The following is a 23188-nucleotide window of genomic DNA, read 5'->3' as shown; positions in this document are numbered from 1 at the left end:
CTTTGATCACCTGCGACAATGTTGGTAATAAAATAAACAAAGGAGGAAAAAAAAAGAATGGATAATGGAGAGAAAAGGAAAAGAGAAGAAGGCATCAGAGGTGACGCATGTCAAATATTGTCTACTCTCTACTACCCAGAGAGTCTGGCTTCAGGTTTGCTAACACACCTGTGCAAAGCTTTGGAAACAGACTCACATCAACCTCACAAAACACAAATATGAGATGAAAAGAGAGCAAGTGAAGGATGGAGCAGGATATGTTTATTGATGGGTGGCATCGTGTGCTGAAACAGAAGAAAAGTGTGTGTGCATGCAGGCTTGTTTTTATAAAAAGTTTAGAAATTCAGAACATTTCTTTTGTTTTGTTTTGAAATTTGTAATGACACACACACACACACACACACACACACACACACACACACACACACACACACACACACACACACACACACACACACACACACACACACACACAGCACTTTTGGCAGTAATGTCAACTCATGGTGGATCCAAATGGTCAACCATTATACATACAATGTCCAAAGACACATTAACATACATTGTGTGACATTTGTAACAATGAGAACACTGAAAAAAACAAAAAGCTTCCTAATGTATGATTAGTGACGTGAGTGTTCAAGAACGTGTGACTCAAGTCATCTTATCAAGCAAGCTTTTTTTAACTGCTAACTAAACTCGGAAACAATTGACAAATTCACTGTCATTGAAAAGAACGATATCTTATTACTGGTCATCATAATAATGAATGTAATGACAGTAGGTCAGTTTGAATTTGATGTAGCACTGAGCAATGGCAAGTATTAGCAAATGTGTGGATTAAATATTTGATTTGAAATTGATGGTGTAGACAAGAATTACAAGAAGTTCTGCTATGGAATTGAAACGATTATAGTAAATACTCCATACTTTTAAAGAAATTATTGCCTGTGTGGTGATAACAGGACCTGTGGATCTCCTGCAGAACTCTGACTTGCATATCAATTGACCCTGGCACCCCTACGAGGTGGCACTCTCTTGGGCATGGCTCATTCATCAAGGCAGAATGGAATAGGTTGAGACAGGATTATACTGAATCACCCTCAGAGCTACTGCTAAGAGCTTTATAAATGGCAAAGAGATAATACATTTGTAATGACTCACACTCGAACACATGGGTGCCTAATTTCTGTGCCACCTGTTTCCTGTTTGCACATGCATAAGTTGATGCCTGTCATGAATTTTAAAAAAAAAAGTCCCCCAAAAAAGTCTGTCCGTTGTGTTGACATTCAAAATATTACGCTGACAAAGGTAAGGCAGCCGTTTTTCACTGAAAATGTACAACTGAGGAAAATATAGAAATGTAGAGATGGATTTCTCCTGTGCCTTACCATTGCGCGGCGTCCGTTTCCGTCGATCACGGAAAGCAGCTCCGGACTGTAGCGCTTCCATTAGGCTATCCATCACACCAGTTTCATCTCCTTCTGCAAGAGAACAAATAACACAAAAAGAGATGTTTACAGAACAGTGTGTACTTAAAAAAAAAAGAGAAAAAGCTAGAAGTTTATTATACCACAGCTATTACATGGTATGTTATTATAGATGAAAGACTTGCATGATTCCGTGAGGAATTAATTGTAGGCACTGTAGGGTGGATTCTCTTCTAACAACAGGTGCAATAACAATCACCTGACATCAGAGCTCAATCAGAAAGAGTGCTTTGTGATTGAGCTACAAACAATCCCTGTACGTAGATGAATGTTGAGACACAGGGCTGTCACTCAGGCCTGTCCTTTTCAGTAAACAGCTGGGAAGGAGGAAGACACACTTAGAATTTAGCTTGGACTTTAGAGGAGCCTCAGGATGAAAGCATCCAGTGATGGTCATTGACAGATATTCTTTCTGTGGCTAACGCAGGGGAGCTAAGTGCTCTTTACAAAGATTTAGTGTGGAGCCGCTCAATACCCGGGCGCTCTATCATTGTTCAGTCAATGACACCAGGACTGGCCTTCGAAAAACATTCCCCCTGCCCACCGTTCCAGCTGTCGCGTGGATCCATGAAACCAGAGAAGTGGAGGCCGTCAACATGGCCTAAGAGACAGGTACGATACACTGAAAGTACTGCAAGATCAACGAAATGAGTAGTTTCAGCTGCACACACAGCAGACAGCTCAGTGGTAGCTTGGTTCAAAAATAAGCTTAGGTTCTATATCTGGGTCATCTATCTTTATGCACTAATACTAATGAGTCAGAGGGGCACCCTTTTTATCATTCTGGACCAGAACAGACATTATTTTAAACTAGGATCATTAGGGTGAGTTATTGTGGAGCTGGAGACTTGGCCATCAATTCTTTTGCATATATGAGTGAACTAGCTCTTCTCCGGTGTTTACTATTAAGGTCTTGTTTCTGCACTAGGCTTGCATCTATAGCTGAAGTGAAAAATTCAAAAATAAGTGGAGACAAATGCTACTTTCAGTACCATAGCACTATTCTAGGATGTGGTTGCCATCCATCTATCGTTACTTGTGTGTCCTCAAAAAGGCACAGGAAAATTCAATTTGTGCACACAGCATGTTGACAAAAGAGCAGTACCTGATTAATTTAAGAACATAGCACATACAGTATATTGACATGAATAAAGAAGTCGGGCATGTGTGTTCTCCCCTCTCCTTCAGCAACAAACCATCCAACCTGCAATCATTCATTCCAATGTAAAAAGACAGTACAACTAATAATAGAAACATATCATATGCAAATTTTAAAAAAGCAAGTCTTCAGTCGTCCCTAATTTTACTCAATCTCATTCCTGTTCTTTCTTCCTCAAGTCCTTCCCAAGGGCTACTTTGAAATCAAAGTATCTGTTCCGGCTGTGTGCTGTGCTTAAAAGCAATCCCGATTAAATCAAGCTTAATTAGACCGGCTTTATCTGAACAAAACCAAAGCCAAGCCAAGTAGTGCTTATCTTAAATTGCAGCACTACACCTCTGATAGCAAGCTCATTGGTTTAAAAGGGGAAGCATGGGTTTCGTCTCCTGTGGACCTCAAGAACAATATTGTGAACAACTTGCAGCTTCTATAACTATATCAACTCTCAGGATCTTTAGCTACTCCGTCTTATGTAGGCCAGCAAGGACACATTGTGCATCTGACAGAAGGCAGAACGTGTTAAGTGGCAGGTAAACATTTATCTACAAGCGCTCTGGTACATGAAACTTTTTGACAGCTCCTTCTTCACTGCCTTCTTCATGGAGACCTAAACATCACAGGGGGCACCTGACACTTTGATCAATTTGTCCTACTTCCAGCTTAACTGTAGCACAATTCATCATTTGTAATGGCCAGGACTTGGGAGCTCGAGAAGACTGGAGGTTCAGAAGGGAAGATGCACACACAAAAGAACCACAATGACTAAAATGGGAGGCAGTAGTCCCACTCACTCCATAGTGCTCTATTAACTACGTCCTGAGCTTAAACATGAGCAGGGTTTCTCTCAGCAAGTTACCATAGAGCCTTCAGAATGAATGATGTTGTAAACTGAATCACATACTGGAGTTGTAGATATTAGAAATCTGCAAAGAGGAAGAAAGTGTATAATGTAGGGAAAAAAAAGATATATTTGACGACACTTATTTGAGTAATCCTGAAAGCAAACCTTCTTCAATATCTATTGTAGCATTTCACATCTAACAGACATTGCTGTCTCTTTTCTGCAATTCACTCATCTTTTTTCTGAGCTGTTAAACCCAAGGCAAATATTCATCTGCTTCTCATTAGCAGCAGTGGTACATTGCATGGTAGGGAATTACAGAAAAGCTAACCTTTTATGCCCAGAGATCTTTCTCAAGAGGAGAGATCCCCTCTGCTCACAGGAAATTGCTTTCTAAATGGGTTAAGATGGGCTAAGACCCAAGACATTGACAAACCCTTCCAGTGATGTAACACCTTGGTGGGCAACTCAACAGGCAGCCCTGGGGTCCTTTAATGATCTTATTAGAGCTTGTGGAAGTGTGGAACATGGTTATGGCTTTTGCACTTTTAGGTATTTTCTTAAATAGTTAAACCTTTAAGTGCAGGAAATAAAGCTCTGTGAAACTTTGCCTCCCTGAGAGAGAAGTCGTACCTTTTCCATATCTTTCACTTTGATCCCTGCCTACTTCCAATCCCCAACCTCCCTATCCTTTACCTCGATATCTAGTTGTACCTGAACTAGAAGCTGTGCCAAATGTAACAGTGAGCCTTGGGGATTGACTCCGTCTGCACTATATTTACAGGCAGCACTATCACCTCTTCTAATTAGAAAGGAGCAATGTGCTCTCAGCAGGATTGGCATAAAAACTTCACACATCAGATTAGTTTTTCCTTTAAGAAAGTATCAACAGTTAGAAATCGGCTGAATTGTGTCTTTCAGAAATCCCAGGAGCAGAATACTAAGTCGGATGTCGGCAGTCACAAAGGTAGACAAAGAAATGGCACTGACACTGTAAGTGTCACCATCAAGGAGAAAATGAAACAAAGCGCAGAAAAGTATTGAAATAAATAAAACCAGCAGCATCTAGCAGGGAAGAAAAAGGTAAGACTTTCTAGGGGAGCCATACAGAGTGGGTCATTGAAAATGGTGGAGCAAGGCCAAGGTCATAAAAACAACAAGGTCATAAAAAACACTTTGTGAATACGTGACGACCTGAACCCTGTGACATTTAATTATTTCTAAAACGTACAGTATGCACGCACAGGCACACAGAGCCTCGGCTGCACTTCGAACCTGCCTACACAAGTCGAGTAATACAAATGCGGAACGTGTATTAGCTATCACTTAACTTTTGTAATTGTTTGGTGTGGATTTCTGAGATGTCAAATGAGTAAACTTTGACAAACAAAGGCATTGAGAGTAAGGAAGACAAAATGCACTCAAGTTAATCTCTGCTGGGAGAGTTATGCTCATGGTTTCTCATTGGCATAATCAAGCTTAGTCCAACACTGATCTGGTGCTGTTTGGCCGCACGGTGGTGATGCTCTCCTCTGTGCTGTGAGTGTGAATGTGATTGCTTGTAGAGGTCTGACTTCTTATGTTTCTTTGTGATAGACTGGTGACTTTTTCAGGCAGTCTTCTAGGATTGGCTCCACCAACCCAAAGTTCTAACAAATAGCAATCAACTGATGGATTTTAGGCCTTTTGTACACATGTAGGTTGTATTCTTTGATCACTAAAACAATAGACCTTAAGCATTTCTTCCAGTGAAACATTATTTTGCACATGTAGAAGAAAAACTGTGACTTTGACAGACTTGGCTAAAGTTATACTGGATTAAACATTACTAACGGGATCTTTTATATATTCACATACAGTTGTTTTTGCGCTGAGAAATGCGTGAGAATGTGCTAAATGCCAATATTGACATGCTCCAAGCCCTCACAATGAGAAGTGTCATCCGATAGATCAAGGTCAAGGACAAGGTCACTTTATTGATACCTGTAGGTAGATTTTTTGTGCAGTAGAGAGGGCATCTGACAGTACATACATATACTGTATATATATTAAAAAGCAGGACAGTAAAAGACAGTAGGGACACAGACTTAGACGGGCACTCACAGACTCACTGACAGGTGAAAGAGTGAATAAATCAATACATAGAAGGAGCCACCAAAATACCATTATGACAACTTGTTGATAAAGTTAAAAAAGGAACAATAAATAGATAAAAAAATCTGGTCGAAATTCATTACATAACAAGACCCGAGAGTAAGGTGCTTTCAAAATTGATTTAAAAAGGAAATGGCAGCAAGAACAAAGCTGCTCCTGTAGCAGCTCGTCTTCAGTTTTGGGGCTTTAAATCTCCGTCTGGATGGCAGGAGCTGGAACTCTCTGGCCAGGGGATGGGAGTCATCTCCAGAGATGGAGCTGGTCAGTCGCTGTAGCTGCCTGTTGTACAGCGAATGTAAGCTCAGTTGTGTTTCTCCAATCAGCCGACTGGCCCATTTTATTAACTGATTGGTGGTGGTGTTGCTGCTGGTGGAGGCCGAGCCTCTCGCTGAGGGACCCCCAGTGCATGTATTTTGGACTGTGGGGGAAACTGGAGTACCCGGAAACCCATGCAAAAAGGCCTCGGGCTAGATTTGAACGCATGACCTTCTCTCTGTGAGGCGAGAGCGCGAACTACTGCAAAAAAGATTTCTTGTAACGTCTTATAGTTGGAGGAAAATTGTCTTTCTAAGTGCCTGTGTGGATTGGGACTCAGTTTGATAAAACTGGTTTCAAGACAAATCTTACAAAACTGTAATATGTGACATATTAGAGTTTGTGGCCTCTATACAAACCCTTCAGTATCAATCAAAAAATAATTAGTATAGTATATAGTATATAGTATATACTATAGTATATCTATAGTGTTAGATATTCACTTCTATAGTGTACACATATCCATCATCTTCTATCTGTCAACTGAAATTTATCTTCTACAGCACTCTGATTGGCTAATTTACTCGGATTCTGCATAAAGCATCTTGACCATCAGGTGAAGTTTTCAGTTCACTTGCTTTTTGTGGGTGATTGAGTACAAATAATATGATCAGTGGCATCATGCACATAAAGTCATCCATCCATCCATCCATCCATCCATCCATCCATCCATCCATCCATCCATCCATCAGTCCTGGAAATGATCTCCACAAACAAACACAAAAATGAATAAATGAATGAATGAATAAATGCTGTGCATTAATCAATTGGCATTGATTTATACAAGTTGTTTTACATTTTGTGAAAGCTGAATAAATGTCCAATATTCCACACTAATGAATGCAATGGGGTAAAAAGTTTCAATGTATTTTTGTGTGCATCTGCTTGTGCCTATCATTATTAAACGATCGGCTTCCATACATCTGTATAGCAACATCACATATCTCATAAAGTTTGTTCAAGCCTGAAATAATGTGATGACAATGCAATCTGACTCGCTTGCATTGTCTTGAGGCACTCATTTTAAACCCCTTAGATGTGACAATTACAACAGTGTACACAATGCCAGTTTATAAATTCAATTTTCTATCAGCCATCTTTTGCATGTTTTGCTGGGGAAGAAAAACATATTGGGTATATTAGATAGTGGATTGATTAAGGATTTCAGCTTTCTCACATGAAGGAGCCATGATTCATGAGAGAAAAATAGAGACGCCAATACTTCTGTCGAGTACACATTGTAAAATATGATATCCTGTATGTGTGAGTTAAACTGGTATACAGTATTCTAATAAATAAAATCTTCATACAATTTCCATAAAATATGTAATCATTATAATCAGCTTCTTCTACAATTCAGAGAGTTTGACTGTTTCAGGCAACAGAAAGATGTTCCTTATCTACCACTATCTGCAAGCAAATTCCTGAGCCTAATTTGTTCTGTAATGAGATCTAATGAGAGCTTACAGGCCTCACGCTTGATAAATTGAAACCGTTGTGAGAGAAGAAAAGAGTGAGAGCTTAACCTCACCCCAGTCACCCTCCATGACTCCCTCAGTCAAGATGAGAAAGAACAGCCAGAATGAAGAGGAGAGGAACAACTCGCTCCCAGTATTCTCTTTTTTTTTTTGTTTGCTGCAGATTGTTTTTGAACACATTTGAGCCCATCTGTTCCCCCACAGAAAGTCACCTGTGCAATTAACCTGGACCATTAGCCGTGAAACAAAGGCCTCAGTGGAGGGGGGGTGGGGGTGGAGGTGCACTGCTTTATGGCCAGGTGGAGACACAACAACCACACTTTCTTTTAATCTCATCTTCTCTTTCTACTCTCACTTGTGTGCACCTGGTTTTGTGTTATTTTCACACCTGAATTCAGACATAGCCAACTAGATATACAAAACCACCTGCATTGCTGAGTTCACCCCATCTCAATTCTGTTAGAGCTTTCCAACTGTCTGGATTGAAGCACTGCTTTTAGAACCCAAAAAACACAAATAACACTTGCAAGTAACTGGATTTTTAATGCACTATAAAGAGATTCTGAATGTTCATTCTCATTCACTGTTTTGTAGTTTTATAGAAAAATAACAATTGCGACTCTGACTATTCACATTATGTAGAAATAAGAAACACTAAAAAGAAGAGAGAGGAAATGATAAGGCTGTGGGCGTCTGAACTCTCTGGCCAAAGCTCACACACCCGCCAGACCAAGGTCACAGGCCTATTCCAGTTTTACAGACAACATATACTTATCCCTCTAACATGAGTAAATACTGTTCACAGGCCTATGAATGATTACAATTTAAATAAATAATGAGCAAAAAGCTCACAAATGCATTTATTTTCTCCTCTCATCCGCCATCTCTGCATCCCTTGCAGCTCTTAGCAGTACATCCTCGACCATTAATTTGGAGTAGGTGTATGTTTACGAGGTGCATGTTCAGAGTCCACTTGAGTTGGGGAAAAAAAGAAGCTGGAAGAATGAAGATGGAAGGATAATATGGCTAATAAAAAAGACAAATTTACCGGCTTATTAATTTGGATTGTTTTACTGTAACAATTTGATGAGTGAACCCACTCACGTCCTCCTTTAACTCTATTAGGGAGTCTCTCACAACACTCCACTCAAGGAGGAATGGCTACTTTAGTGGAGCTATCAGGACCTGTGTGGCGCCAGGGTCAGGGATAGATGTCCTCAGAGGGAATGATGCCTGGAAGATCGAAAAGGTTGGCTGGAGGTGAAAGGTGCATTATGTATGACATGCATGGGAGAAGAGGCAAGTGCTGGCCTGGTCATTGTAGGCATGATCTCACACGTGAAAATAAAGAGACCTGCCTTTGACTGTAGGAGACCGCGGGAAACGTGGAGAGAAGTTGGATGTCGACAAGGGAGAGATGAAAGCGGATTAGCCGCCGTGGCGATTTGCATTCTGTGGTGGAACGAAAGCTCCAGCGATGCCCCGAATAGCTGGATGCATGAATAAGTAAACAAACAAAAACAAAAATAAACCCTCCATCTGGATGGATGCTGCCAGGCCCCAAGTGAGAAACAGTAGGGAGGGGAGGCTGGGGGATGGGATGGCGAAGTGGGGAGTGCAAGGCTTGAAACATCGCCGTCACCACACTCCGTTTCCTCTGCTTTCATTTACTCCTCCTGCCTGCGGCCTCCCCCGGTTACTGTGCTGCTATCGTTATATATCCACTGCTTTTGGCTAGCTTGCCCAGTAGCAGCACCAACACACAAGGGAGAGCTCTAACCCAGCACTGACAGATGTTAACTTGACACACTTTCTCTAAGCCACATGGGGTCAACATGTCAGGGTGCCAGCAGGGCCATGGAAACCTGTCCTCGCAGCGGAGTAGACCCCTTTAAAAACCCTCTCTTCAAAAAAGGTACTGTGAATATTAACCACAACAGGACAAATAATAACTGATTACTTTTTTTTTAACGACCACCAAGCAAGGTATTTACTTTCTCAATTCCCCAAAACCTTGGAAGATATGCATGATGTAGATTAAAAAAAATAAAAAAAATGCAATAATCTGAAAAATGCATACAGCTCTATTTTATTTACAATACAACATGGGCTTGTCTTCAAACACAATTCACCATGCAATAAACAATTATTCACACTATATTATGCAGAGAAGAAGGTCATATATCCGCTCTGCGATCCAATCAATCAGAGGGCAATTTTCTCTCTTACAACTCCATAAATTGTTCCTTTTCATTGAATAAATATTTTCTATTATGTTTCTGACTGTTGTTACAGGAAGAGGAGGCCAAACGAGGTCCTATCCAACTTTTTCTGACATGTATGCCTGTCATCGCATTTAAAATCTGTTGTTACATTTGCTGAAATTGTTGGAGGTGAACAACATAAAATAAGGTGATGATTGAATAGAGGGCCACACAGTGTCTTGCCTCACAGTGAGAAGTTCCAGGTTCAAATACCGGCTGGGCTTTTCTGTGATGAGTTCTCTGCGTGGGTTTCCTCCCACAGTCCAGTAACAAGCATGTGAGGTTACATGGTGACCCTAAATTGCCCCAAGATGTGAATGTGAGTGTGTGTAGTCTGTCTATCTGTGTTTTTGCCTTGTGATAGAATGGTGATGGATGGCTGGATGGATGGATGGATGGATGGATGGATGGATGGATGGATGGATGACTATAACCACAGTAAAAACTGATGTAGTTATGTATAGACTTCAGCCTTAACTTGTGCTTTCCTCAGGCTAGACAGAAACAGTGTTTTGCTTTGCCATCCTGTCTCTACAGTGTCTCTTTAAAACTACAACTGACAGTTGCTCAAGTCAGATGTGGTTAAATCTTTCTTTTTAACTGGCTTTAATATAGTTTGCATACTTTTTGCCGCTGCTTCCCATTCAAACGCATTTATATGCAAACCACTATAGATTTCTATTGTGGAGCAGCATCAGGACGTGCAGGCTAAATTGCTGGACCAGAATCAGTTAACTTCAAAGGTTTTTTCTTTTTTTCAGTGCCTTTACCAGATGTTTTAAGTATTGGAGTGGTAAAATGAAGATGCAGCCAGGGGGCAGATGAAGTTGTTTTTGTTGTTTTTTAATAGTCATTTAGTTAAAAGTCTTTTACTTTATCCTTTTCAAGCATAAAGACAAAAGCTTTATCAAGCGCATTAACTCGGGTCACAGAATGTCAGAAACTGTAGACATGTGACAAATGCACCTGACTGTACAGGCATTGAACATACGTGACTGTTTATTCAGGGAACCTGGTAAGAAAAAGGTTAACAAAATTGAAGGTTTGCCAAAATGACTTTGGATGTATCGGAAGACAAATATCCTGTGTATTTCCCATCCAGAGGAAGTACACTCACTCCATTCTAACCAAGTGGCACATTTGGAAAGCCGTTGCAGGGTTTTGGAATCCAGATCTAGATAACATCTGAACCAAACCCCACAAGGGCTGTTTGCATCAGTGAAAGGCGGTGCCGTCTGGGGAAGCTAAATGGATTTGACAATGGGATTTGATGGTCTTTGTAGTGAGGGTAATTAGGTTTGATTGACTGTAAAGTGACTGGTGAGGTCCAGATCTGGGAGGGGAAGTGATCAGACTTTGAACCACCCACAAATTAATGAGATTCAACTGTGCCTGAGCGTATTTCACCAAGGAGAAGAAGAACATTTATGAAAGCAATGCAAGGGGGGGAAATGAAGGGATAGCAGAGCAAGTGTGTGTTAACAGAGAAGGAAAGATGTACAAAGAGACAGATGGAATAACACAGACAAAACAGAAAACACAGATACATCAGATGCATGTTCGAGAATGTCTGGAAAAAAAAACCCAACCCAAAACTATATAACAAAATCTGGTAAAACTATGTGCCTCTAAACACGGAGGAGACACACACACACACACACACACACACACACACACACACACACACACACACACACACACACACACACACACACACACACACACACACACACACACACACACACACACACACACACACACACACACACACACACACACACACACACACACACACACGCACACACACACAAGCAGCAACGTATTCTGCTGAACCTTAACCCCAATCCTTTGTTTGGCACTTGACATATAATTTCACTACTTTTCAGTAATTTTGTTTCTCATACTTAGTGTTTATGGCTTACATTTAGGCTACCCTTTTTTGCAGTATTGTTCTTCTGTGTGGAGTTTCCATGATCTCCCTGTGTTTTCCCTGTGGTGGACAAGGGACCTATCAAGGTTGTACCCTGGACCACTTATAGTCATCTGAGAAGGGCTTCAGCTGGATGAAGCAGTATCAGAGATGGAAAGATGGATGGAATTTCACACATGTATTAAAAATGTGGGTGAACTGATTCCCTGGTTTGACTTCACTGCTAATGAAATGATGTTTATCGTAAAATAGTAAATGCATACACAAGAAGCCACAGCTATTTTTACTATGTTGACACTGATTTTGGGAAACTTAACAAATCTATGAAAGTGGTGGAGGACTTGTTTAATGTATCACTCAGAAAATTCAATTTTTGGAGTCATTAAAATCACACTTCATCCACAGATGTCACTGAATAAGATGTTTATGAAGAAGTTTCTTTTTTGGTATGTTGCACTTCACTCTGCTTGAACTCATAGGACTGAGTCGAGATGCACCCATCTATAATTTCTGTGCCGACATCGCCTCAAGGCAGATTGTGATTCTGACAGGAGATACAGCACAATCTAATATGCTGTTATTAATTAGAATGGGTGTATGACAACAGATAATCCCGGTGCCGTTGTTTGCATCTTTCAAGGTAATGATGGCATTCACCAATCCATTTGCTGGAGTTTCAGAGTGTCGCCTGTACTTTTTGCACTCTGGATTGCGTAGGTTCAAACACAAGGACACGCACACAAAGTAATTTCCACTGCATCACACGGCAGTGATCTCCATATGCAGATTCAGTCAAAGATCCTTAATTTAGACAATTCATCAAAAACTACAAATATATACACAGACATTGAAGGCTTCAATGCCAAGCCACAGAAATTACACTTCAGGGAATAAACAGCAAAGTCTGAATCATTGTACCATACATCATTGTTACATTCTGGAATGGTCTGTCCTTGTCCGTTATCAAACATGAAGGTCAGCTTTAGCTCTCTAATACTGCCGTCATTTTCCCAGCTAAGCTGAGGAAAAGTGAGTCTCTCTCTCAGAAACATTTCTTTTATCTACTTGGGTTTCTGACCTTCACGTCTCTACAAGCTATCTCCCCTGGTAATATTGTTTGCCATGTCTGCTGAGCAGCGGAGACACTATGCAAACTTGGAGAGCCAACCTGTCCACTCCACCAACGCATGTCAGAGCTCGTCTGCGATCGCCACGGCTGGCATGGCTGCGGCACAGGTATGCAACGGCCTACCAGCAGCTGTCAGTGTCGCACAAAGCCATCAATCCACATCTCCACCTCTGTCACTCCTGACAAGGCTCTGCCAGCCTCGACCAGGCAGCCGGCAGCACAGAAATATGTCAATTTAGTTTAGCATGCCACGCTAATAGACACTTGAATGTGAAAAATTTGCTTGAGGAAACAAAGAGAAAAGGAAATCACAACTTGCTGTTAAGATTGTGTGGACACACAGGGATGAGGGCATGTTATATCAGGCTCGACAAACAGTCACATTGGTATAAGGAAAATACAGACTGGTAGAAAACGTAAAGTCATACCAATATTACAATTGGAGATGGTGTTGAGGTCTAATCCAACTAACATTCTTAATTTATTATGCTCAATCTATTGAATGTGGTGCTTTTGTGAGAGGAGCCCAATTTTATTTATGTAGACATGAACTATCTCATTCTCAAAGTGTGAAAGGTTGACAAAGAAGATGCATAAATAGAAGCTGCAGGCCCATCATTGTCAACATGCCAACTGCATTCTGCAGAGAATCATAGAGATACAGAGACCCTGCTGAACTGAAAAAGAAAAGAAAGCTGAAACAACTACATCCACCTTAAATAAAGAGCTTTGTAGAGAAAAGGAAGGTACTTAGTAATTTGTAATAGAAGTGAAATAATATAAGAGGGAAACAACATTTGTGAAATAACAGGAAACATTCCTATGCTTTATAATAATGGGCTCAGTTGTCTTTGCATGTAGTATGTCTCTTATACAACTTCCAGATGCTGTTCGAACAAAAACAACAACATTAAAGATGATAATGTGAGCGATAGCTACATTATGACACAAACATGGTGCCAAAACCGTATCTTCTCTCCATAATATTCCCACGGAGTAATCATTTGTATGGATCTGCATGCTGCTAGTGTCTGCAAGCTGTTTCTGCGGATTGAGGTGGCTGGGTGGGCTTTAATTCAGTCTGTATAAAGATGATCACTTTGCAAGTAAAACTCAATCGTAAAAACAGCATCTGTGGAGCCCCTGTGTTGTTTTAGGTCTTTTAGTAAAACTGTGAGGGATACGTTCGGAAAAAAAATATTTTACAATAAGATCAAATCTTTTTAGTTACCAATCTAAAATCAATACATCTAAAGGTTGGATAATATGATCTGACAAGTTGGTACACTCATACAAGGTGTTATAAAACTTCCATATTCTAACTGATATGCTCCCAGGTATGTTATTCTTGAGGTTGGCGATTACAATGTTTTCTTTAAAGATTGTGCAGAAGCACAACCTGCTGCAACTACTCACTTTCTGAAAACTATAGTTTCCCAGGTCGGAGAGAAGTCGGCGCACTCAGAATACAAAGTTCTCCTTTATTTCTCTGCGCTACCTGGGAGAAATGCCCGGACTAAATAAAATATCACGCTAACTTTTATTTCCTGGTTGTTTGTTTATTCTTATTTCCCTTATGCCAGGCTGCATTGTGCTCAAAGCTGCGTGTGCGCTTGCCGGCTCTGTTCAAAGCTTAGTGATTTTGACTGGGGTACGCAGTTGACATGTGGGTTCAGACACTTGCCCCAGACGGGGGCAATGACCTCGGTGATGCCAGCCGTGCAGGCGACCAGAGGGGCCTGCTGCTCCTCACAAACGCCTCAGAGAAGGAAAGTCCAGATGCTTTGCCATGCCCTCCTCTTGATAGGCTCAGCATGCTGCCCGCGACACTGTTTCATATGCTGCAATAAAAAATATCCCACTGTGTTGTACGATCGTTCCTTGTTTCAGACAGAAACATTAGTTTGGATTTATTCTACACTGTTCAACAGTTATTTCGAGTGAAGTAAAGTGATTTAGTAAATTTTGAACATCTGGTCAGTTGAAGAGAATATGGAAATCTACTTAGAGCAAATTAAAACAAATGGGGTGACTGGGTAATGATTTCATAAGCAATTTCCTACATTAAAATTTCTAATATTTCACCAAGTAAACGTGTTCGGCGCTGCACTTGTCTCATATATCAATCATGCCTGTTAAAGGAGCCTGCATGTCAGAGGGAGAACGCTCAAATTTTATCAACTGGGACGTTTTATTTCTATCAGTTTCCGAAAAGCATTTTTCTGCCCCCACCCCCCCTGCTGCCATTCTGGCAAAAGCTAAATGAATTAAACTCTCATTAAAAATGCATTTTATTGTTAATCATTTGCAAGCAAAGAGGATTAGGTTTCAATTTGTGAAATGACATAAAATCTATCCTTTCTCCAAAATAGCCTCTTGAAATTGCATTAAATAAAATAGTATGGTCCATCTAATAGTCTTTTAAGTAATACGATGACAAAATCTGCAAATCCATAAAATAGATAAGAAGCTGACCTGTAAATAATTATGATGGAACAAAGACCATATGTTTACTCCATCTGCTAATGCTAACAGCTTAAGCAGCATAAAAATACATATCTATCTATCTATCTATCTATCTATCTATCTATCTATCTATCTATCTATCTATCTATCTATCTATCTATCTATCTATCTATCTATCTATCTATCTATCTATCTATCTATCTATCTATCTATCTATCTATCTATCTATTTATCTATCTATCTATCTATCTATCTGAAAGCAAAATAACTTGTAAAAACAAAACAATAAAGACAAGAACTGGATCAACAAACTATCGTTGCAGTGTTTCAATTAGCCTTTCAACCTTTCACAATGTAAAATTAATGTAGAAAATGTTTGGCCATGATTAATTAATGGCAAAAAGGAATTAAACAAGCGTCTTTGTGCTGTCGACTACCTCACTTTCCCCAACCTTCACAGAAAACATGACTGAAGCGGTGTGAAATATTGATGTGAAAAGTCTCCTCAAATAACCAAGCCCTTCAAATATCTCAAGCACATGTAGAATTTTTGAACAGAATTGGCGAGAGGAGCCAAGACTCTCAAGCCAAGGCTGTCAACTGGAGAGGAGTGGAGGCACAGAGAAGAAAGATGCAACAAGAAAACACTGAGTATCCTGCGATATGTGTTCCAACCAAACAGCTTAAAGAGAAACTGAGAGGAAACACAAGCCCGAACCACCAAGCTGATGTAACCCCCAACCTGCTCATGGCTCATGATCAGGTTCTCATTCACAGGATCCATCTGAAGAGCTCTGCGTTTGACTGCCCTGTATATTATTGAGTACACTAAAAAGAAAAATATTCAAGGTTTGATGAAAATGGTGTGTCAATGCAGGTACAGTGAGGCAAAAAAGTATTTGGCAGCCATAGATTGTGCAAGTTGTCCCACTAAAAAGATGAGAGGTCTGTCATTTTCATCATAGGTACACTTCAACTGTAAGAGACAGAATGTGAATAAAAAAAATCCAGAAAATCACATTGAATGATTTTTAAAGAATTAATTAGGAAATTCTTGCGTAAAATATGTATTTGGCAAGAATTCCGTCTCTCACAGACCTGTTATTTCTTCTTTAAGAAGCTCTTCTATCCTCCACTCGTTACTTGTATTAATGGCACCTGTTTGAACTCGTTAGCTGTATAAAAGACATCTGTCCACACCTTCAAACAGTCAGACTCCGACCTCCACCATGGCCAAGACCAGAGAGCTGTCTAAGGACACCAGGGACAAAATTGTACACCTGCACAAGACTGGGATGAGCCAATCTACAATAGGCAGGCAGCTTGGTGAGAACAGATCAACTGTTGGAGCTATTATTAGAAAATTGAAGAAATACAAGAGCACTGACAATCTCCCTCGACCTGGGGCTCCATGCAAGATCTCACCTTGTAGGGTACAAATGATCTTGAAAACGGTGAGGAATCAGCCTAAAACTACAAGGGGGGGAATGGTCAATGACCTGAAGAGAGCCAGGCACCCAGGCCCAACTCTGTCACAGGGTCCCACCACAGAAAGTACGGTTAAAATGTAAGCGGGGTTGTGAACGACTTGGGGTCGTTCACAACGTCAAGCGAAGAAAATGGAAGCGGCCGGCTTTACCCAGCCACAACTCTGCGGCCATCCAAGCCGTTCTCTGTGACACAGCACAAACTTTCTTATTGTAAACAGCAGCGTCCAGCTCCTGCTGAATCTCCTCCTCCTGTTACTGAGAGGAGCGTCTGCGCCTCGTTGAAACACTGCGATGTTGTGTCGCGCGCCGACGTTTCAATAAACCCAGTTAACAAAACAAGCCGTGAGCGTAAAGTGCATGTAAACAACAACGGGAAGGTTTACGGCTGATGAAATATTTAAATATTGTGGGCAAGTCAATCGTCACTACCAATCAGCAGACGGCTGTGTTGTCACTCCTCGTCACAGGCCTGTTCCCCGGTGCTAGGTACCTCAACAGAGGGGTGGCATAAAATTGTAGCTGGTGGTCGCGGTTTCTTTCCATACCATCCACAACTTTTTCAGTCAGACCACGCCAAAACCCGTCCCGCCCTGTGACGTCAGAAAGTGCAGTGGAACCGCGGCTTTAGTAACACATTACGTTATCGGGAATTAAAATCCTGTAGCGCGTAAAAGGTCCCCCTGCTTAAGCCAGCACATGTCCAGGCTTGTCTAAAGTTTGCCAGTAATCATCTGGATGATCCAGAGGATGATTGGGAGAATGTCATGTGGTCAGATGAGACCAAAACTTTTTGGTATTAACACCACTCGCCGTGTTTGGAGGGGGAAGAATGCTGAGTTGCATCCCAAGAATACCCTACCCACTGTGAAGCATGGGGGTGGAAACATCATGCTTTGGGGCTGCTTTTCTGCGAAGGGGACAGGATGACTTATCTGTATTAAGGAAAGGATGAATGGGGCCATGTATCGTGAGATTTTGGCCAAAAACCTCCTTCTATCAGTGAGAGCATTGAAGATGAAACATGGCTGGATCTTCCAGCATGGCAATGATCCTAAACACACCACCCGGGCAACGGAGGAGTCGCTCCGTAAAAAGCAATTCAAGGTCCTGGAGTGGCCTAGCCAGTCTCCAGACCTCAACCCAATAGAAAATCTGTGGAGGGAGTTGAAAGTCTGTATTGCCCAGCGACGGCCCCCAAAACATCACAGCTTTAGAGAAGTTCTGCATGGAAGAATGGGCCAAAAACATTTGACCTCTGTCGTTGCCAAATATGGTTGCATTACACAGTACCGGGTTAAACTTTTGACAAAATACTTATTTTCTTCACCGTTATACAAAAAAAGTCTTTAAAAATCATACAATGTGATTTCCTGGATTTTTTTTTTCACATTCTGTCATAGTTGAAATGTACCTATGATGAAAATGACAGACTTCTCTCATCGTTTGAAGTGGGACAGCTTGCACAATCAGTGGCTGCCAAATCCTTTTTTGCCCCACTGTATATAACCTTGACAGAAAAAAGAAACAACCTGGGCTAACTACATCTCACATTAAAAAGTGTGCATTTCATAACTTCCAAGGTCAGTGTCACTGTGACAGTTCGACGAGCTCGGTGTTGCTGCGGAGGACAATCCTACTATCTCCAAGGCTGCAGGCATCGTTGCCCATGTCATCCTTATGTTTAATTCATACAAGTCATATTATGGCATTCAGAAACGGAGATCAAAATCTGCTCTGGCAGAAATATTTAATATCATACCTACTCCTCTATCCTTCTCTATCTGGTTAGCCAGAATGAGAGTGAGGGGTAGACAGCCTCCTTCAGCTCAGCCATGTTGGATTATTAAAAGTGAAGCTTTCAGTGGGGTCACTGCTCAGAAAAAAAAAGAAAAGAAAAACTGCAGCATGCATCAATTATCTTGGAGAGTTTGTGGCACACTGAAGACTGTCTTGTCACATTTCCCAATGTGGCTGAGCCACAGAGAGGTCCTTGGCTGGCTCTGACATTTAGAAGCTGGTGAATTGTGAAATTCCCAGTCTCTTTGTCAAAAAAAAAAAGAAAAGACAAAGGACCACACAAACCAAACCCCCCAGGCCTGAAAATTTCTTCTCAATGTCATTGGCATAACTAGATGCAAGCATCCAGCTCTGTGGCAATACTTTTTCTTGTGTGCACAACTGAAACTTACACTGATCAATACGTGCCATACTGGTATTACTGTGGGACGACAGAGCAGTTCATCTGGTTCACTACAATAAATATAACATGCCGCCTGAAAGTTGCCTTACAGCTGTTGTTGCTTTCACGTTGCTGACACACACACACACACACACACACACACACACACACACACACACACACACACACACACACACACACACACACACACACACACACACACACACACACACACACACACACACACACACACACACACACACACACACACACACACACAACATATTGGAAATATCATTCACTGAGAAACACGCCTATGTTTACGTGTGATCTACATTTTGTGTGTCCTAACTTTAAAAAAGTCCAAAGCTAAGCCGATGGATTCACTCATGACTACATTATTTTAATACAATAACTGGTGTAAAATGAATCCCGGTTGAATATCTTGATAAGTATCTATGTATCTGTGCTTCTCAAATTTTTAAATTTTTTTTAATTCATTTGTAGAATCAGAGCTTTTCCCATGTTTAGCGTGATGGAGTTCTTTCAAATACAAGCGTACAGTGAGTTCAGAACAACAAAGAACAGAACGGGGACTGTAAAGATTGTGGCGGCATGCCGGTGAAGTACACTCATTACTGTAAGCAAGGGTAAAAGGCTTCATGAGTATAAGGACTAGGAATAGCTTTCATGTACACCTCTTCAACATTCAACATTCGTGGTTGTCAAAGTTAAACCTTTCCATGTCAAGGAAAATCACAACCAGTTACTTAATCCAGAGTAGACTTGGAAAACTGGCCAGTGAAAGCTGTTGCTTATGTATGTTGATGTGCTTGGCTTTATTTTGTAAGAGAGTCTTTGGTGGGGCACCAGGAAAGAACTAAAGAGCATATTTTCAACATTGATAAAGCTCTTTTAAGCATGTTATGTGGTTTATCTTCATCCTTGTTAGTACTCTGTCAGTCAGCATTGTTCAATGTTACTGTACTATTACAAAAAATAACTTAATATAATATGTGACCGTATAAAGATACACGTCCATAATGTTAAATAATGATGCACTGTCAATATAGACATCATTTGCATAAATTGCTGCTTCGCACAGCAAAACTGTCAGTGGTCACTAAGTTCATTTACGATTCAACAATAACACACTTTATCATCCATCTTTCAGAACCTTGCTGTGATAATCACCGCAACCTGTTTTGTTTTTACTGTGAAATCCCAACAATAATGGGAAATTATGAAAATATGAACATTCTTTTAAAAAGTGTCATCGGTGGGAGAGAATTTCATTGTAATTGGAGACAAATAGTGAAGAAGCTACTATACACGTGACAAAAAATAATAACCTCTGTTGTTTGGAAGCCATAGAAGTAAATGTAAGATTTCCTCACAGGTGACTCCTACTCCTCCCAAACATTATCCTCTTTCCTCTGAGTTCACGTCTGTGTGAAGCAACATTCCACGAAACCCCCCCTTTCCCATCTGTTCTTGTCCTCCAAACTCCCCACCTGCCTCCCGGTTTTCGTCTTAGTGGCGACACTGGGGAAAGTGGCGTACCTTTGTTCATGTCAATCAGCTGCTTCTTCTTCTGCTGGCGCTCATGCTTCTCGCGTTCTGCTTTTTCCTTAGCCAGCTTAGCTCTCTTGATCTTCTCCTCCATCTCCTTCTTCTTGTGGTTCTCCTTCACTGCTTCCTGATGAGGCACACGCACACACAGATAAAAATCAAAATATGGCTTTTACTACCACCATTCTCTCTGCATTTTCCCTACTGTATGGTGTATGGCAGCATCAGCATGTCAGCAGTGGTTCTGAAAGATAAGCTGCTGGAATAAACATCTCATCATTCCTCCTGTATGTGAGTTCTTTTTTTTCTTTTTTCAATCCTATTCCTCTGACTCAACTGTTTTACTTGTTTGCAATAACCCGGATAGTTGATTGTCAATAATACATCTATGTAGCTGTTTATACATAAACAAACAAAACACTGGAGGACTGTATATATGAACCAGGTTGGTATATTTTCCAGTAGCCATTTAATGAGGGAAGAAAAGTACAGCAACTATGTGCCGGTTGCTAAAGAGAGAAAAATAGATATTGTACTCCATCTCCTTCGTGACCAGCTGGAATGTCAGGACGGGGTAAGAGAAAGCGAGGTAATCAACAGTATGCATTCAGCCTTTAGAAATGTGTCCATTTGCTCTTGTGCCAGCAGAGAGGAAGAAGCATCTCTGTGACCTTCGGCGACAACAAAATGTGGGACCCCTCAAAGGTGTGAGCTTATATAGTGTGTGTGAGAGGTCGCGCTGCACGTGCAAACGTGTCGATGACTGCGTGGATCCAGGCCGGAGGCAATGGACATTTTTATGCTCCCGCCTGTCTGTGGTGTCCCCCCTGCCTTGTGTATGCATATATGTGTGTGTGTGGCAGTAAGTGAAGGCATGGCCCTGACTGTGCACTGATATAATAAGTGGCGACAGTAGGCCCCCCATCCAATGCCCCTGTGGTCCTGATGTGTGTGTCGTGTTGGCAGCTAAGACAGAGGGATTATGGGGATTGAGGAGAAGGAATGAGGAAAGAGCAGCTCATCATGCCAGTCAATAGCAGAGCTTTTCTCCACGTCCAAGGACACAAGCCCTCATTGTCACTGTCTCCTTGTTGGATGACAAGGGCAGAGAGAGAGAGAGAGAGAGAGAGAGAGAGAGAGAGAGAGATGTGGAGTAATAATCAAAAAAATCAAGAAGTCATGAGTTAGAATAATAAAAAGAAAAATAAAAGAGTGGCTTTCTGTGTCATGCATATTATCACAATATGACATGTTCAACAATAAAATCAAATTATGCCAAACTTCACCTCATCAGGCTTGTGAGAATAATACAGAGTCACACTATAAAGGCTATTAATTGCAAGTAGTTTGCTGCTGTTTTGAATCATTAATGAACGTTCTGCCATTCATTCAGCAATGAAAAGGTTCACTTTGTGTTTGAGCAATGCACATTTGCAGTGTGGCGGGTTCTCTCCCCATCCACAGACAGGATTCAGTTTATTGAAGTAAATAGTGAGTATTGCTCAACATCCACAGCATAAGTTGAAAGATGAATTATGCAGATTACAAATAAAATCCTGTTGGCAAAACTTATTTTAAACAAACAACTAATTCTGACTGTAAACATGATTATGCACCATAATTACATTGCTCGAATCAAACAGCACCACTAATTAATTACCATAGCACCCAATATGTGTTCACTGTTCACTCCTATTTATCCCTTTGCCATTCTCTTTGGAGGCCACTATTTTGCCACTGGCGAAAACTGATTGTATCAGGTCTCATTTTCTCGGCAACTCTGTAAATTGTACAAGCGACATCCGAGGGGAAGACTATCCTCATGGGATTTGTTTTTGAAAGATGTGTTTAGTGCAGAAACCTTCATTTAAACCTCAATGAGATGTGTTCAGCTCAGTTATTCTGTATGAATCCAGACAAAAAAACAAAACAACCCAGGCTTCACAGTGTCCTGTGTGCTCTCATCTACATAAGATCAAGGTAGAATAATTATGAAAGGATTTTAGGTTACTGTGGAAACACATCACTTTTGGCCTTCATATTTCATCATATCTTCCTTAGTGAAGCCCATCACTATAATTACAGTGGCACAAAGGATTAATTATTTATTCCAAATGAAAACCATTTTCAATAACTTTGATTTGTGGTAAACAGTAGATGCACATGTCTACACACGCACATGGGAACATGGTACATTAATCTCTTTGGTCCGTGGCATCATTAAGCAGGAGCAGCCCAGGACAACAAAAATATTGCATTGAAGCTATCAAATGAATTTTGGTGTCTTTCTATTCAGCCATACAAAAAAAAACTTTTATTTTAAAATATGCATTTTTAGCATCTAAGCACAGGGTCCGGTTTATCTCACTATAGTTTACAAAGAATCTTTTCTATTTTTTTTTTTTTTTGACCCTCATTCATGGACTCTCTTAAGTGTATAAAGAGCATAATTCTCAAAAGATGGTAATAACTACTTTTGTAATTATTGTTTATGATTTGCTTTGACACATAATTTTGTTGAAAGCCTAAGAAATATTAGGATCCAGAAACAAAAAAAAGGAGTTTTGTTCTTAATTATTGTAATGCAGCAAGGGAGGATCTTTTTTTATGTAATAAGATAAATAAAGAAAAAAAGAATACATAAAACTTAAAATGTTATCATAAAATGTCTAACTTTTGATTATGTAAGGTCACTATATAACACCTCATTAAATATAAATAAAT

General features: G+C 40.6%; 1 protein-coding gene across 3 annotated transcripts in view; it reads right to left on the bottom strand.

Moving 5' to 3' along the window:
* The window catches only part of diaph2 (diaphanous-related formin 2), a 391029-nt gene that overhangs the window by 41811 nt on the left and 326030 nt on the right, over window positions 1-23188 (bottom strand). For all 3 annotated transcript variants that reach the window (XM_080465403.1, XM_080465404.1, XM_080465405.1), the window contains 2 exons: window positions 20456-20591; window positions 1389-1481 (listed from right to left, as the gene is read on the bottom strand). In XM_080465403.1, the coding sequence (XP_080321529.1) occupies window positions 1389-1481; window positions 20456-20591 (229 nt within the window). The remainder of the gene's footprint in view (window positions 1-1388; window positions 1482-20455; window positions 20592-23188) is intronic.

This window comes from Lipophrys pholis (assembly GCF_963383615.2).
Source record: "Lipophrys pholis genome assembly, chromosome: 6".
NCBI lineage: Eukaryota > Metazoa > Chordata > Actinopteri > Blenniiformes > Blenniidae > Lipophrys > Lipophrys pholis.
Note: the sequence above shows the minus strand (reverse complement) of the source record. Positions and strands in the feature narration are given on the sequence as shown.